At 36.8% G+C, this 18527-nt stretch overlaps 1 protein-coding gene across 2 annotated transcripts in view; it reads right to left on the bottom strand.

Annotated features, from left to right (window-relative positions):
• Positions 1 to 451: 451 nt before the first annotated feature.
• The window catches only part of MXI1 (MAX interactor 1, dimerization protein), a 75474-nt gene continuing 57398 nt past the window's right edge, over positions 452 to 18527 (bottom strand). For both annotated transcript variants that reach the window (XM_058543965.1, XM_058543967.1), the window contains exons 4-6: positions 7387 to 7501; positions 6609 to 6780; positions 452 to 2234 (exon numbers count right to left, since the gene is read on the bottom strand). In XM_058543965.1, coding sequence (XP_058399948.1) covers positions 2071 to 2234; positions 6609 to 6780; positions 7387 to 7501 — 451 coding nt within the window. In that variant the 3' untranslated portion in view covers positions 452 to 2070. The remainder of the gene's footprint in view (positions 2235 to 6608; positions 6781 to 7386; positions 7502 to 18527) is intronic.

Raw genomic sequence — 18527 nt, 5'->3', positions numbered from 1 at the left:
ATTGGCTTCCATTTATTTTCCATGGTAGGTAGCAGAGTCCTCAAACTGTCTCACTTGGGAAAGTCAAAAGTAAGCAAATATATAGAGCAACACTTTGACCTGGCCAGGAGTAATCATAAATGAAACTAGAAATAATTTACCTGGGTCACAGAAATGAATTTGTTTTACCATGTTTTTCATCAAGTCCCCAGCACCCGAAGTAGCAAGTTCTAATAATGGGCTTCTAAAGGCATGCAGTTTTCACACATCTACTTCAAAGAATTTCTTCCACTCAAACATAGCACAATCAAGGATAAAATATTTTTGGAGGCACAGGAAGAGCACAAGAACATGTAAGTATATGCTGAGGCCTTGTGTATGACCAAGATGGTACACTTCATATATAGAAGTAGAGAAAGCTGTTAAAGTGCTACTTACAAAGGATAGTCTAACATTACACACACAACTCAACTGCACTGCTAAATATGGTTGTCTTTATTTTCTTTTTCCTTGCCCAGCCCTATCTAAACAAAACAAAACTACAGGACTGAAATTAACCCATTAAAATCAGCAATAAGTTATGAAAATCATAAAGCTTTTTTTTTTAAGTAATTAAGGGTAGTTAAATTATTTAAAGTATACAAAGTCCAAAGAGCCAGGGGTAAGGTCTCCAAAAAGGCTTCCTGGGGTAAGGGAGAGGGCCAGTGGGGAACCTTGGAGTTTGAAAGACAGGGAACACATGACATCAAAGTGCAGGCTAGAAATTTCACTTAAAATAACGTTTCCGAAAATATTGATAAGAGCAACAACAGCACCTGCACAGTGGGATTGTGAGGAAGAGAGAGACTGCCTGTAGGAAAACAGAAGCAAATCTTTACATTAAAATGAGACAAGTGCTGAACTTAACTATGTTAACTAAGATAGTGTGTCTATTATACATAGCAGATGGTTAAAAGCTGGTAAAAGGTAATGATTCTAAAAGAAAACAAAAACAGCATTGACCTTTTTTCTACCTAGCCCAGACCTCATTCATTTTGTGCACTATAAAGAGTGAAGTGTGAGGTGTTTTATCATTATCAAATGCTGCATCAAAATAGATGATTTTTTTCCCGTGTGTTTTTCCACTATAAAAGACATCTATGTTTTTTATGGACAAGCTTTAAAAAGATGTCATTTTGGTTTTCAACACATACAAACAGTTATCAAAATATGAAATAAAAATGCTGCCGTGGCTCAGACCTTGGCCTGCTAATCTGCGTGCACAACTCTTCTGGCCCACGCAGACACAGAGGCACGTGGAGCTTTTTCCTTCTGGCCCCTCAATCCGAACTCATAGGCCCTGTGTGGTAGAGGCTGTCACGCACAGACTGCCCCATGCTGCCCAAGAGCCTAAGAGCAGCTGACTGTCGAGCTGGCGGTTGGGTGCCCTAGTGCTAACAATGCAGGATAAAGTTAGCTTGCTTAGCATGGAATCCAGCAGAAAGCTGAGCTGCATGATGATCCCTTTCAAAAGGCTTCATGGGAGTCTCTCCTTTTGCAGAGCATGAAATGAGCTTTTTTTTTTTTTTAAGAATTGATCATCCCACAGGCTTTATGATAAGCTGCCCAGGCTGAGTTTTAATAGCTCTTTAGCTATCCAAGATTAATGCCTGATTATCTTGTCTTGTCTTTACAATAGGTTTAATTTTGTTTGTTTTTAGGACCATAAAGCTCAGGAAGGGTTCATAATCCCATCCTTAAATGTGTCTACTCAATGTAGTAGGAGTAAACTAGAAAAGAAAAAGAGGATGGAATCTCTAATGTCCTCTTTCAAATCAACTAAATCAAATAAAACTTCACACAAGTTTTCTGCTGCCATTAGAAATTGTGATTTTCAACTACGAATATTATGGATATTTGTTCTGCTGGGGAGGCTCTGCCCCACTTTTTGCTAAGTATTTGCTTAAATAGAGGTCTTTTGACCCTTTTGTTCAAGTATAGTTTTGTTTTGTTTAGTTTTAAAGAGGAGACTGTATCATGAACCCAATTTAAGAGATTGTTTGAAGTGGCCCAGTGAATATTTTGCCCTGCACTGTTATGTCATGCTGGGTTCTAGGAAGTGAACGAAAGTTTGACACTGGCACTAGAATAACCCTCGTCACTCCCAATACTCTGCAGGCTGCTGTGGTCATCAATGTCACTGATGCTGGTGGTACTGATATTGTCCACTTCTCCATGGGAGAACTCTGTGCTTTCAACATCCACTTCAATCTCCTCTGCCAAAGAAAAAAAAGGAAGAACATCAGTAATCTAGTTAATGTGCATTATCAAAACTAACAAGGCATGAGGAAAAGTGATTACTTTTTGTAGTATAAAATAATTGTTATACAAGCTTATTATCAGTGATCTCTGGAGAACAGAAGGAACCAAAGGTGAAGAGACACAGGGATACATTTTGCAAACAGGAATGTCTGGTATACAGTGGTGGCCTCAATTTAGGCAGCAAGTTTACTAAAGCCTTTGACGCCAGTCCGTCTGGACCTCCCACCAAAAGCACCCGGCCTATTTGGGAATTAGTGCTTAATATTAAAAGATCCCAACCCCAAGTGGTTTAACAACATCTGTTTTGCATTAAACTAGAAGCTAATTCTCAGTGCTGTTTATTAATCAGAGTTGCCTTAAAGGGAAAAAAAGCATAAACAAAGTAGGTAAACTAGAAAATTTCTCCATCCAGGCCTCTGGTGGTATCATTCTACAGATAGTTCTACAGACTTCTAGGATTCAGTAACCAAAATAATCCAGTCATTATAAAGTAGACTGAGAGATTTGTCTTCAATTTTCTTGCATCAAATATAGCTTGAAATGAGGGCCTGAGGCTTATAAGGCTCTGGATTATAGTGAGATCTATAGTAAAGATTATAGTAAAGGCATTTGAGTGGTGGTATTTAACTTTACTTCAAAAACAAACATGATAAAAAAAAAAGACCCTGAATGCATAGATATCTTAATTGTTAAATACTATATATACAATTACCAGTAATACATAAAAAGAAATACACATTTTAAAAAATAAAAAGCACTTGAAAAATTGTTTTTTCCCATAACAGCTAGAATGAACTCAAGATTCTTCAATTCTCTTAAAACAAACTTAAAACCTGATGTTTCATATTTGGCACTTACTTTAAGGATTCACACTGATCACAACTGCTTTAGGAAAAGTGGATTCTTGCTGAGCCCAAGAAGACAGAGTAAGTTATTTCAAAGAGTATAGTTTTCAAAAGGGATTGTTGCTTCAAAAAGTTGTAGAGATCTGTTTTTAAAATGCAGGCAGCTGTCCAAACAAGCTGTACAAATAATCCTGTGAATTCATAACTATTTGTTTCATATCCATAATGCTTCACAGGCTATTTAGTGTTTCCTAGTACTACAGAACACTCATCCAACCTACAATTGGGAAATAAAATCAAGACCTATCCAATAGTGCATGCTGAATTCAATCAAAACAAAGTAAAATGAGAGACTGCTGTAGCCAAATGGACTAGAGATGTTACTAAAAGTCCCCTTAACACTGGGAAAGAGTGCTGCCAGATAAGAACAAGAATGGTACTCGATAAGGTATTAGCACACTGGGAGTACTAAAAAAATGAGAACTATAGTGATAAAGATACATCCTCTCTGAAATTTGGAGGTGGGATGGGTACAAGGAGGAGATAACAGCAGGAAGTGCAGCTGACACCTGAAGACCTGACAAGGTCACACAGCTAGTAAGCAGCAGAAGAAAGGCTAGGACCAAAGTCTGCCTCCTAATTCAGGGTTATTTCTGCTACACCTCACTGTCACTCATAAATGTAGTGTGTGCTTGAGGTTCTTGCTGCTGCCTCTGGTAAATTTTTGTTCTTCAAAACTGAGTGCCATATAAAAACAAACTTTTACATAGCAAAACAACAAGAAAAACAACAAACCCAAGGACTCCTAGGGTTGTGTTAAAAGGGATCAAAAACCAATGTGAAAGTCTCCTACAGAATATGGGAAATGTGAGTATTAAAAAGAATGACTACAATGAATTGGAATACATTCAATAAATGCAAACATATGAGTTCAAAAACAAACAGCAAAAAAAAAAAACCTTGTTACCTTTGGAGGTTGCTACTGCACCAACTCATTATTCAGAAAATTGATAAAAACAAAAACAAAACCAAGCATTTATCCCATCTTCCCTGTATGGACTTTATTTCAGGGTAACCAAAAAGATGATAGGGAAGTGTTCTGCTTTATAGAAGAAAAAGTTAATAAATGCAAGAAGAATAATAGAATTAAAAAATCACTATTTTCTAACACCTAATGAAATAATGATCAGAGCAACAACCATCAATGTTAAAACTATTAAACATCAATTGCTAAAACTATTAAGTGAAAGGTTGATATATTTTCATAAATGTATCAAGATGAAATCACCTAAACACACTGACCAATGTTATCACTAGAGTGGGACAACTAGACGTAACACTGATGCAACAGGAAGTACAAAACATAACCTATAAAGTATTTTTGCCTCAAAAAAAGAACTTGAATTTAATCAAGCCACTAGATCTACCAACCCGTTTACAGGAAAGATGGGGGACAGAAGAACATGTTAAATGACACCATGAGAATTTAATTAGCCAAATCTAATATGTGAGAAATTCTATAAGAAAAATGACCCAGTTTCCCAGTTTCTACAACAAATAAATGGAACTGAAAACATAAAGTGGGGAAGGGAAAACTATTATAGATTAAAAGTATCTTAAAATGCACAAACAAATGCAGTGTGGACTTTGTTTGGATTCTAATTCAAACATACCAATGGTAAAGTGCCATTTTTGAGAAAATCAGAGACTGGGTATTAGATGACATTAAATAAGATTATCTGATTTTATTAATTTTGTGGGGTATTATAATAGCATTATAATTATGTTTTTTAAAGTCTTTTCTATTAAAGATACATACTGAAGTATTTAGGGACAAAATTATAATGTTATCTGAGATTTGATTTAAAATATTCCAGAAAAAATGGTGAGGGTGAGGGTGGTGGACAACAGATGAAACAAGGATGAAGAATGTTGACAGCTGTTCAAACTGGATGATGGGGTACATAAGTTCATTATTTTACTTTTGTGTATGTTTGAGAATTTCCATAATAAAAAGTCAAAACAAGAAATTCTAGAGTCAGCCCCGATGGCCTAGTGGTTCAAGTTCAGCACACTCCACTTCGGTGGCCTGGGTTTGGTTCCTGGGTGCAGAACCACACCACTCATCTGTCAGTAGCCATGCTGTCAGTAGCTGCTATGTGGCAGCTCACATAGAAGAACCAGAAGAACTTATAACTAGAATATACAACTACGTACTGGGGGCTTTGGGGAGGCACAAAAAAAGAGAGGAAGATTGGCAACAGATGTTAGCTCAGGGCAAATCTTTCCCAGCAAAAAATAAATAAATAAATAAATTCTATAAAAATCTTTTTGTTTTAGAATCCTTAAGATCTCATGAACTCTATTTTCCCAAATGTAAAGCTTAAAATCACCAGAGTTCACCTCTGGGATCTTTTATTGTGGTATGAGGCCTGATGTAGTAGGAGCAATAGATAAACAGATCAGTAAAATTCAAACAATTTCTTTTTTGGCTGATTTTTGCTCTTCAATTAGGCCACACACATATGTTCCGGGACAGATGGAAAGAGAAATGAGGGGTATGATACTTTAAAATATAGATATAAAAATTAACATTACCAGTAATAAAATATATCAACATCATGTATCTTCCTGATACAATGAATTGAGAAGGGCACAACATCACTTCTGTGATATTTCTTCCCCCAAAAGTATAACCTCAATCTAATAATGAGAAAATATCAGACAAACCCAAATTGAGGGACACGGTATAAAAGAACTGGCCTATATTCTTCAAAAGTATCTTGGTCATGAAAGACTGAGGAACTATCTAATGCAATGTGGGATCCTACATTGGATCCTGGATCAGATAAAGGACATTGGTGGGAAAACTGGTGAAATGTGAATAAGGTCTATAGATTAATTAATTGTATTGCATGAATGTTAATTTCCTGGTTTTGATAATTGTATTACATTATATAAGATATTAACATTAGGGGAACCTAGCCAAAGGGTATATGAGAACTCTACAATTTTCTACAGAAAACTTACAACTTTTCTGTAAATCTAAAATTGTTTCCAAGTAGAAAATTAAAAATACATACATATATAATCAAGAAAAACGTTCTATACAGTCATGCACTGCATAATAACGTTTCAGTCAACGAAAAACCACATATACAACAGTGGTCCCATAAGATTAGTACCATACAGTCTAGGTGTGTAGTAGGCTATACCACCTAGGTTTGTGGTATACTCTATGATGTTCACACAATGACAAAATCGCCTAACGATGCATTTCTCAGAACATATCCCCATCATTAAGCAATGCATGACTGTAGTTCATACAGGCATTGCTAGAAAATGATGTGACCGCATAAAATCTAGAATGTTACAGTGTTGGCCAAAAAGAAGCAAGAAAATACAGTGCCTCCCAACCTACCCTCCCTAAATCCAGATACAGGGATGCTTCGTATTTCATTAGGGAAGAAGTACACTGCCTACCTCGCTCTGAATCAGAACGATCTGAAGAAATAGTCGATCCAATGCTGTCCATTCGTATTCGTTCCATCTCCTGAGGACCCTGCAGCTGTTCCAGTCGCCGCTTTAAAAATCTCTGTTCTCGTTCCAAGTTCTCTAACTGGTGCTGGCTCTTCCTTTCAGCTTCTTCAAGTTTCTAAAATGATAAAATGATATGTAAGTTTGTGTATAGTCCAACACAAACAATAAAACTGATTTCTACCTAACATAGCAAAAGATTTCTTCTTTGGCAGAGAAAACATGAATGAATATGCAACTGTGTGTGTGTATAAAAACATACATAAATACATATTTTTAAACATCAAAAATAGTTCTTCACTTTTTTTGTGTAATGAATTCTTCATTACTAGAACAGTATGGAATTTTCAAAGTCTGTAAAGTTATCTCCACAAAAGAGACACTTGCCCTGTAGCGTAGTTTCATGGAAAAATACTGAGGGACACAGCCAAATGAAATCACCTCCACCAGAGGGCACAACTGCCTTTTTTCTGGGTATCGGCAGAGTAATTGTTATTTTCCTAGTATTCTTAGCTCTTCAAATGCCCATGCTGTCAAAACAATTTAGCTTAATCAGGTTATGTTGCTCCCATCAGATCAGTTGATAAGTTTTTAGAAAGAATTCTCTTGAGGTCAGTTATTAAGGAGGGTATGGTGAGCTAGCTGATGTTGAATAGGAATCATTGCTTATAATGAAACCAGGACTGAGAGAATCAAGTGCAAATATGAAAGTAAAAATTCTCACTTTAATGTGTGCTTTGGCTTTGTTGAGCAAACCAAGTGTTGTGTGCCTGGTGCAGTCTGGTCCCAGTGGAATCAGAACTTTTAGGCGTTCTAAACACAGGCGCAGATGAGCTCGCCTAAAAAAGACAAAAAAGTCAAATCAGCACAGCCTGAATATTCCACTAAGAACATCCTAAAACTTATTTTTTTAAGAATAATAATTTGCACCTAATTCAGTCTATAACCATGTAACACTGCTAATTCTTCAGTTTCAAAATATCTGCAAGTGCAGGAGTACCTACTGATTTTAGTCTCTGCCATTTCTGTTGTACTCTGTAGACTCTGACCACTTCAGATTATTATCCCCAATGGTAATCTCTGTCAGAGACAATTTAATTTTAAACCCACCCCATAAACTGTCTCAATTGTACTAATGTGGAAGTAGGAAGGCACACTAGGGCAATTGTATTTGATTTTGAATGCCTAAAACCACAGGCCAGAGTAGGGATTTTCAGCAGGGGTACCCCAAGGGGGTATAAAATGTTCACAAATTTCCATTTCCTCCCTCCCCCCTTTTACACACACATACTCACCCCTCTCTACAACTGTAGCCATCCTACAGCATTACATGTTATTATGTATTAGGTTGAACTATATGAAATTTCTGATATTCATCCATTTCTCACTTATGGCAACTTCATATGATTCAACAAAAAAGAAACAGCAAAATTCTGAGACAAGCTAGGATAGGGTTAGGCAAAAAATACTGGCCCTGTGGTCAATTCTAGCCACTGAAACAACAGCCCATAAAACAGTCCCCTGCTTCCTAGTATCTAAGTGTACCAGTTAATTAGCTTTTAATTTTTATTTCTCTCTCTCTCCCTCTCTCTCTCTCTTACTACCCACCTCCAATTTTCTATGCAGGGAAAAATCCAGGTGACAAAATTCTTTACTAAAAGTCACTGCATTCTTTAATCCATCCATCCTGTGAGTAAGTTAGGGGAAATTTCTCCTGGAAATGCTAGCAGAGAGCCTGATGGATTTACCTTCCCTGTACCCTAAAGGAACTGCGATCACCATGAGAGTTCTGGGTACCTAATTCTACTCAAAAACAATACCAGTCCACATCTTTGGTCTTGTGCTTCATAAGGCATAACATAATTCAGCAGTTAATAGTGTATCTGCAAAGACTATCCACAATGTGTTTATAGTTTACCCCTACTCCCTAAAGAGCTATAACTGAACTTTTAGCAACTGTCTCAACTGCACCAGGAATAAAACACATCCTCCATTTTCTCCTCAAAGAGGGCCAAAATGGTTTTACTAGCTTACCCACCAAAGTATGCTTTCTCTGCCTTAATACACAAGAAATAATGTCAAGTGAAATTCTCAAATGCTAGCAATTTGAAAGAGGGGTAGCAGAAGGCTTAAGCAGCCAATTATGTCACTGACAAGCAAGGATGATTAAGGGTAGAAAGGTCAGAGGTTTGGCTGATGAATTGTCAAGATTCTTCCAGTACCCGCTAGCCCAGCTATAGTTAAAGGTTCGTTAGTATTTCCATTCTAAATTTCCATTCTCTTTATTGAATTCAATAACTCAATTCTAATAACTGGCTCCAGGCTAAAATCTGACATACCTGATGGGGATAAACGAATTTTGTTAATTTTCCCTAAATTAAAGCCATATCAATGGATTCCCCTTAATGAGACTCAACAATTTTAAAGTCACTCTCCTCCCCTGCTGTGCTACCCAAAATCACAGAACCTTTAGCAAGATTTTCATTTTTAACTGGAAAACATCCTAGGTGAGGACTCTCACATGATCACAATGCTCTTGCTGAGCAGACTAAAAAAAGCAAACAAACAAAAATCCACAGTAAAAAGTGCCTTTAAACTCTTCATTGGGATTATTATGGCATATGCCTAACAACTGCACTCATATGGTATGACTGGAGGGTGGCGAGAGAGACTGGTGGTTCTCTTGCTAATAATTAGAGGCTTGCAAGGGGCTCTGAATTCAGTCATCTAAAAAAAGTTAACAAAGCAACTAACTAGTAAAGTTAACATGTTGCCACAAGAATAACTTGTCAATTTTGTTTAAATTACTTAACCCCAGAAATTCAGTGTATATATAGGAAATATCCTTTACTTTAAGAAACTTCAGAATGACGCCTTACTATAGTTTCACATCAAGGAAAAAAATGGGTGGGTCAATTTTCTGTTTTATGAGATCTAAGTTAAAGTCTTATTAAAATCTAGGTAGAAATCAACTAACATGATATTAAAATGTCTATGTTTTTTCTCTCTTTTTTGAATCATTCAGTTGTATATTTATTACATGACTTTTATGTACTCAGCAATGTTCCAGATGCTTGAGTGAGAAAAGTAAAAAAAGAAATGTAAACTAAGAGTTTATAATCTAGACTCCAGCATGAAACATACTGTTTTGTTTCATTTGGTTCATAATGAAATGAGTCATACAGATATCAAGGGCAACAGAATCTGAATAAAAGGAGAGAGTGTCATTCGTGGAGGTAGACTTATAAAAGAGGTTGAAACTTGACTTTGGACTTGAGGGATACTGAATTTGTCTATGAAAAAGCAAGGATTTTCAAGGTTATTAAAAGAAGAGTAAAAGACTCAAAGTTCATATATTGGGACAAAGTTTAAATCTAAAATTAAAAATGCCTTAGTTTTCTTCATTCAAGGGAGAACAACTGAGTTGGAATTCTATAAGAAAATATCAGCCAAGTTCAGCAGTCTGGTGATCTGCAGTAGCACTGTCAAATCAGGAGCTGCCCAGGCCAAGGCAATCAAGGCGTAAGTAATGCCTAAATAAACAGGGAAGGCAGTCTGCCCTCTAAAATATTTTTTATTAGCCTCTATTAAACATTTCTCCAGTCAAGTAATTATAAATGTGCTCCAAGATACAGCTTACACCAAGAAAACATACCATGAGCTATAATGTCTCACGTAAGGCCAGTTATGCCATTTTCCATATTTTGTAAATACAATCCTCCAAAAAAGACAACAGTATGAAGGATGAGTGGTGAATGATGTCCTCTGCTCTTCTGCGGGGAAAGGTGTATCTGTGGGAGCCAAATACCATGTCCTCCAGTTTTTGTACTTGTAAGTGTATCGGGCATTTGGAGAGCAGAATAACAAAGGGTTAATGGCAGTTGAAGGACAGCAGCTGACCATGGGGGAGCCACACTTTTCAAAGTCACCATCCAAATACTGCACACAGTTTTCCACATGTGCTTATATGCCATTTTTAGGTAAATGCACCCTTCCAAGAGTAGTGGACACCCTGAGACTGTAAAGTGGAAAGTTAAATCAGAAAATCCATTCTCCTTGATGTGTAAATTTTTTCTCTCCAGCAAATTATTGAAACAAACTTATGGCAAAATTCTTCTTCCCTTACAATGGTGCTGTGCTGCTCTCCACCCTTTCCCCCATCCCTGCTGGTAACCAGACTGCAAGCTTAACCACCAACGACCTAGAAAGGCATATCTTTTGATGCCATCTGGTCCTTTCTTTTCTTGCCTTCATTCTCATGTGACTGGTGGCTCAGAAGCCTCCTGTACGGGGTTGCCAAATCATGGGCTGTAAGACATTGGGGGAAGAAAAGAGGACAAGAGACAGAAAAGAAAAAAGCTGGGTTTGATTTGAAAATCCTTAGGCACTGAGAAAAAAATTGCAAGTATCATAAGATGATGTTTTTCAAGTCTCCAAGAAGTAGAAGAGCTGACAGAGAGAACAAGGATTCATGAAAGGCATGGTCCTGCATCGTTAGTCAAAGTAGGGAAAGAAGGTTGGGGAAAGTTAAGGCTGCTGTTGTGAATATTCTGATGAACACTAGACTAACAACCAACAGAAAAACCCGAACATTGTAAAATTTATAGAACTAGACTTGATGGAAAATGTGAAAAAAATTTTAGCCCCCTAGTTAGCATTTACTTAACTTTTCACAACACACAGATAGCTCAATAAAAACTATAAAATCTTTCCTACTTTAGAATGAGTGACTGTAAAGCCAAGTCAGGATTAGACACTGCAGCAGGAGGCACCCTGTGAGAAAACTGGAGTCTCCTTGCTGAGAGGGAGGGAAGAAGAAAATGGAGAGATACCAAAGAACTTTTATTTTCAAAGTCACTTTGAGGTCTGTTTTAAAATGAGATTTAAAAGTGGGTTTTACCGAGGGGAAGAGGCAATTCCCAGTGACTAACCCTGTTAGAAAGAAGGTCCTATCAAAATTACCCACACCTTCAAAAAGCACAAGCCCCTTATGGGAAAAGGAACAATTAGAGACTATTTGGCTTTTATTTTGGTAGACTGGGATCATTTTTCCCCGAAGGAACCAATGCTGCTTTTGATTTCAAACCTTGTAAAGTCTACCGCAGAACTGAAATATCGCAGAACATGAGGGGAAATGATTTTGCTATAAAATGACCCCTCCTAGTAGCTGTGATATTTTAAAGCATAGGCATATCAACCACAAGAAGCATACAACGTTGAGGGAGGAGAGAGGAAAGAATTTCCTTTCATGAAAAATTGCAAGTACAATAAGATGATGTTTTTCAATCCTCTCTCTCTCTCTCTCACTCTAATCCCTCTGCCCAACAACAAGAAATTTAACCCCTGCCCGGCCTCACAAACCGTCCACTGGCTGATGCGCTCGGAGGCACGGTCCTTCACTGGAACTTGCCTGTCTTTCATTCCTCCACTACAGGATACCAAGACTTTGCCAAGTAACTAAATCAAAATGAAAAACAAGTCAACTGATAGGGAGAGTACTTGTATTTTCTTCTCTGCTGAATGTTACGCAATGGGCTGTGAGTCCTCCCTTGAGCCACATTCTTCAAAGCTGCAGTGGCTTGTGGCCAGGTTTCCCAACTCCCTACACAACACTTTTGCACATGACAGCAGCTAGCTGCTTATCCTACACATTTTATGTTCCAATGCTTCTCTAAAATTTAATGTGTTGAGAATCTTCTGAAAATCTCCCATGTTACTCCTCCCAAAAATCTGCCTGCCTCCTTTTCTTAGGAAAAATGACATTAAAAATGGATCCAGATATCAAGCACATTCATGCTGCTCATGAATTTTATTTACAAAAACAAATATGATCGTGTTCAGCTTATTCTGTTTGTGAAATAAGAAAGCTTAGACAAGCTAGTCCCATAAAATGACATATAATTATATGTTTCACTTACAACTTATATATTATCTACTTCACAAAAAATAAACAGACAATAACAAAATTAACTACCAGGTAGTAACTTGGTAAGTGGCATTTCCCTAGTGTCAGACCTGACTGTGGTGTCATGGGGCTTGACGACAACAAAATAAAAACTTACGAGAATAACTCGAACCCTCTTCTCACTTTTCAAAAAGAAACTGCTTTCATTAATATTTCTCTTAAGTCAATTGGTATCGTGTAAAATAACCAGATAGGAATATCAACAAGTATTATAATGAAGTTGCAAATTATATGAATTATATATACTACATGATATTATTATAATATAAATTATTCTACACTCACATTGTCCACCTCAGCACAAAAGGGCTCGTCTATACACAAATAAGAAATATAATCAGTAAGGCTGAGATACACATTATTTACTCTTGGAAGATTTTTAAAAAATCGCTTTCTCCCAATAAAATCTTAGTTCTTAGAGTAGGGAGCCAGAGAGTACTTAAAGCCAGAAGGTTAAAAACAGAATGCCTTCCAGAAATCATAATTTTCCTCAAAGATTTGGAAGAAAAACACTATTTTATATAAAAACAAGCACAAATAATGCAAAGTATACTTTTAAGATAAACGAAGACTTCAAACAAAGCTCACATTATTTCACACTACATCCCAGGACCTCCAGGAATCTATGTTAAAACCGTTAGAGCAAATTACTACAGATCACTATCAGAGCTCTGGACTTAGAACATCATTTCTGAATCATGGCTGGGATTATGTCTTTCAAAGGTGTACCGAGGAAGAGTGGAGGGGCAGAGGGGATGAGGGGTAGAGAAAGGGGGAGAGATGTGAGTACTCAATAAATTAATGATGACAAAATAGTGACATATTCTTTCTCAAACTATGCAGATTCCATGTAGGCTAAAATTTTATTTAGTCTTTACGTCTCAGAGATATGAACAGGATGAAGTGCCACTCAGTCAATAACAATGATCATCAGTAAAAAATGAGCTGTACCCAATTATGCCACTGAACTAGATGCTATAAAAGTTTAAAAAAAAAAAAGATGCAGTAGTATTCTCTATCTGTTTGGAGATGATGTAATTTGGCCTTCTGCCTACCACCTTTCCAGCCCCACTTCCCAGTACCCCCGCCTTTGCAAACCTCTTCCACAAACCAATGTGCTTTTATAGTTAACTGATTTCTCTACCTGGAATGCCCTTCTTTCCACTCTCCACCTAGTGGGCATCTAACTCATTTGTCAGCCCACAGCCAAACTATTGTTTCTTCATGAGGCCTTCCTTGCCATACCCCTTCCTCAGATAATTAATACTCGATTTTCACACTAATCACACTATATTTTAATTATCTTCTAGATAAGACTGAATCTATACTTTTAGTCATTTCACTTCTTCCCATACCACAAAGAATGACTGGCACAGTGTGGGGGAGGGATGTAACATAATTTCTAGGATACTTCTGGGACTCTAACTCCCCAAAGTGGAGGTAACAATACTGGGGCCTCCAAACAGTATAATCAGATGCCAGGCCAATATTCATGAGAGATCTGCTTATGGATGCCAGAACTCTATACTGGGTTTTTTTTGTGTGCAGCTGAGGTCACCACCAAACATGACTACATGTAGAATAAGTGACAATATCCAACTCAACTCTTGATTAGAGTCGACATCTCTTTTAATAGCGAAGCAGAGGGTTAAGAATTGCAGCCATTACAACACAGTTACTTGTCAAAGTATTTACAGGAGCGGGGGCCTAAGACAAAATGTCAAATGAAATTCACAGATACCTTTTTTAAGTCCAGTTTTTTTGTCTCCAATTTCGACTTCCTGACCTTATTAACAGGCCTCTTGGCAAGGAAGAAATTTGACTCTTTTAAGTTTGGCCTCTGTTCTAGCTGTAGTTCAAGAAATAGTGATAATAACAAGTATAATGACAGGCAGGCAATTACTATGGAGAAAATAGAAAAGAAACAGCTAAGAAAACTCAGGTTTGAGAGGAGAAAGTCTAAAAAGAAATACTCAACAATGCCAGGGAGGAAAAAAAAGAAACAGTTTTATCTCATCTGATAACATGAGACACTAGTGTCGCATAGTTTTACAAGATCCCAGGACTGCTGACCAGTTGACGCCTGTAGTGCAGAAGACATAAATTATTATTTTTTATTGTCCTGCATTCATCGCTAAGGAAGATGTGACTTTTGACAGCCTCATTTGAAAAAAATAATTAAAATCTGGTTCCAGAGGCATATGTTCTTCAATGAAACTCCCATAAGGAACCCAATCTCCAAAGTGATTTAACAGAAATTGCTCACTTGACGTCCATTCTGTGCTAAATTTAGCGTCCATGCATATATCTCATCCCCCCTCTTATCTGTTTTTGAGGATTTGGTTTTAAAAAAAAAAAAGAAAAACTTGATCATTCATTCACCATATTTCTTCTTTGGTCACAGAAGAACTTTCTGTATTCCAAGTTTCAAAGTCTGGGAAATAGGGCTACATCACTGGAGAAAACAGTGGCAATTTGTTCTAAATACAAAATAGCTTATTTTCCTTTGGCAACTCTCCAGGGGTTTGGGTGGAGGGACAGGATACTCCTCTCTGGAGAGATCAGGCTCTGAACCTGGCCTACTGTCAAAAACATAGCTGTGGGTGGGAGAGAAATTTTTTTTAATTATTTACCTTTTACATCAATTTGGAAACTGATTAAAGATTTTCATATTATTAACAGTTTTTCTACTCTTCAGCCTTTTGTTGGTGTTCATCCCTATTCTGGCAGCCCCCATTGGCTGATTTAATGGTACCAAGGGGCTGAGAAGTGTTGCTGTCCAAAAGAAAAAGCATGCTCTCACAGGGACTGGGAAGGCAATCTGCAATCACAACAGTAGCTACTTGTTAATTTTCTATTTGAAACACAGTGATGTCAATAGTATTGTACCCTGCCAGCCACCAGGGGTAAAGTACATTTTGAAACCAAAACAAACTTCTTAAATTCTAGCAAGTCAGATTTGAGACATAGTGATAACGTTAGTCTGTAAGACATTGCCCTAGTTTTATATACAAAATGCACACAAGCATTAGTCTACTACTGTAAAAGTTTAAGTCTAACTCTTGCAGTTCTCCTCCTACTCACAGCTCAGTGCAACTGTTTTATTATATCAAATTATAGTCCAGGATTTCAGAGGGAAATGAAGAAATATTGTTACTGATCTCTAATAAAATGGAAATCCTACACAACACAAACAGCACACTCAATGCTTTGTAAGGTAAATGTTCATTTAGAAGCTTAAAATGAAAATAGCACAAAGCCTATAATAAGATGTGTGCAGTATAGCAGTTCACTTTAAGGGAGTGTATTCACTTAGGAGGAAAAACATGTTTTATTAAATGGAACAGGAACACTCTGGCCTAAGAATTAATGCATCCCTGGAAGATAAATATTCACAATATGTACTGAATATGAGTAACCTGAAATAGGGAGCTAAATGATTAAAAGTGGTGACCACGCGTACTACTGGCAGACGGCAAATAGTTTGGCATTGCTGGACATCTGCCAATGCAATCAAGCCAGCCAGAGATTACTTTTAAAGTCCCACTTTAGCAAAATTTCCCCAAAATCGAAATGCAGGGTTTTTTCATTTGTTTGGTTTGTTTTTTTTTGGGCGAGGAGGGGGCAAAATTTGGGGGCAGGAAGAGGGTAACAAAGAGCAATTGTTGGCTGATGTGTAATTAAAAAATAATAATAATAATCCTGAGGTATTCGTAAGTCATTTGGAACCTCTGGAAAATAAGATTCAAAGAATTTTTAAAATGCCACAGTCCTGACAGTCACAGAGAATTAATGTTTTGGTATAACATTTCATTTCAAAGTTACTTAACTCTTCTGATTTGTCTCTTTCATTATACTGCATCATGTGTTTTCCTGACCACAAAGGGTCCAACTGAAGAGCAGTTTTTGAGAGTGACTTTTGGAGGCAGCCTCGCAAAACACCTGGCACCAATCCTGGACATGCTCTCCTCTGATAAAGCAGAAATTTTTTCAGTGCTGTATTAGCACACTGACAGATGAGCACTTTTAGGTAGACAGAAAGTGAACATGCCTTAAGAACTATTTTTTAAAACCCTTCTGAAAAGGAAGAGGTATTCAATGGATTAACAATTACTGTAGTCTCCTAAAAGGCAACCTTTTATCAGTAAAAAACTGGGTTCAAATTATGACTGGTTTATAATACTACACTTTGTGACTTGTTTCTTTTTATATCTGTCTAAATCTTAGTTTGACTCTCCTCTGGATAAGCCCAGGAAAAAATTAAATAAGAGAAGAAGGAGAGACCTAATATTTATTTTGTATGATTCCAGCCACAACTTAATACTTATTATAGTTTTCCATCTAAGAAGGACTGCTACGCAAGTGCTATTACACTTTGATTCTAGGAAAATAGCCCTGAAAAATCTATATTGTCCTGTGAATTTGAGAAGAATGAAAAGCCAGGCTGAGGGAACATGTTTCATTTTGTCACCATTACCAGTCAAAATCCTAGCTGTTCATCAGGGCAGGTTGTGTGGCTCTCCAGCCTAAGTATATTCCAACCACAAGAACATAAAAACTGTTGCTCGAACCAAAGAAGGTGGGAGAGTCGGGAGGATAACTTTGTCCAACTTGGCTATATCTCCTTTCAGATATTAGAGATATCACAAGATGAAAGTCCCAAAACATCTTTCAGGATCACCAACATCTCTAATTTCAGGAAACAAAAGATATATGAAGGATCCTTTGAAATGATGAAAAATAAGACCCCAAATTTATTTAGTATTTTCTCCTAAACACACCAATATTTCCTGAACACTGCAAGCCAGCTAATACATGTTTCCTCTTTCATCTGATCCAATACATGCAGCAATAAATTCCAACTACTTTCAAGGGAGTTCTAAGAGCCCAGTATCACCACATTGCTCTTTAGGAAAAGCCTCCTCCATTACAAAAATAGCAGTCTTGCAAAGTCGTTCAACTCTATCTAAATTGTGTTATGTTTACAAATGTTTTAACTGCAAAGATGGAATTTCCAATTGAAAAAGAACCTTATTTAGAAGAGACTGGATTTTTTTTACAGCTATGCCAAATACAAGCTGTTCTGTAAAGGAATAATTGTGAATCAGGCTGGAATAAAGTGAATCAAGATAGAAAAACCATAGAGACGTTACAATCCCAGAGAAAAATGCCATAATTGGTCACACCAATGATCTAAATGCCAAACAGTATGTTTTTGTCAGTGACACCAACAGATGGCTCAGGGAAACTATGATGGTTGTTCTCCATGACAATACATATATATTATAGAAACATACCCCTAACATCTTACTAAAGCCCAAAACAATGTTTTATCAAAGAACTGATTTAAATTGGTTGATAAATTAGTTGATTTTATTTTCATTTTTTATTAGGGTAATAAGTCCCTATTTAGTTGGCGCTCACTGTGTAAAGTAGGATTGTCCTTTTTTTTTTTTTTTTTAAATCTGAAAATTCCTCCTTCAAGCTTCAAGGGAGCATACTCCCTAATTCTAGTCTAATTATGATTTTGGTAAAAAAAATTTAGTGTACCCTTTCTTAATTTCCAGATTTCTCCCTTATTCTAATTTAGCTGTTGCATTTCCAAATTAGAAAGCACATATTTTCTTCATTTAATTTTAGATTATTTTAAAGGGTCAGCACTGCTGAAATTACTTCTGGATAAAAGTATTGGAAAATAAAGCAGTTCATGAAAACAGGTTTTTTTTGTAATGACATAAAATCCCATATCAACCTCCCATATCGGTTTTTAGGCAAACTTAGAAGAGGTAGGTTATATGTTGAAATTTTTAGAGGTCAATAATCTAAGGCTGATGTACTAGAGCAGGCAGAAAGTTTACAAAGGCATAGGATTTCCCACAGAAACATCTTGTTTGGGGTTC

Source organism: Diceros bicornis, chromosome 6 (genome assembly GCF_020826845.1).
Source record: "Diceros bicornis minor isolate mBicDic1 chromosome 6, mDicBic1.mat.cur, whole genome shotgun sequence".
NCBI lineage: Eukaryota > Metazoa > Chordata > Mammalia > Perissodactyla > Rhinocerotidae > Diceros > Diceros bicornis.
Note: the sequence above shows the minus strand (reverse complement) of the source record. Positions and strands in the feature narration are given on the sequence as shown.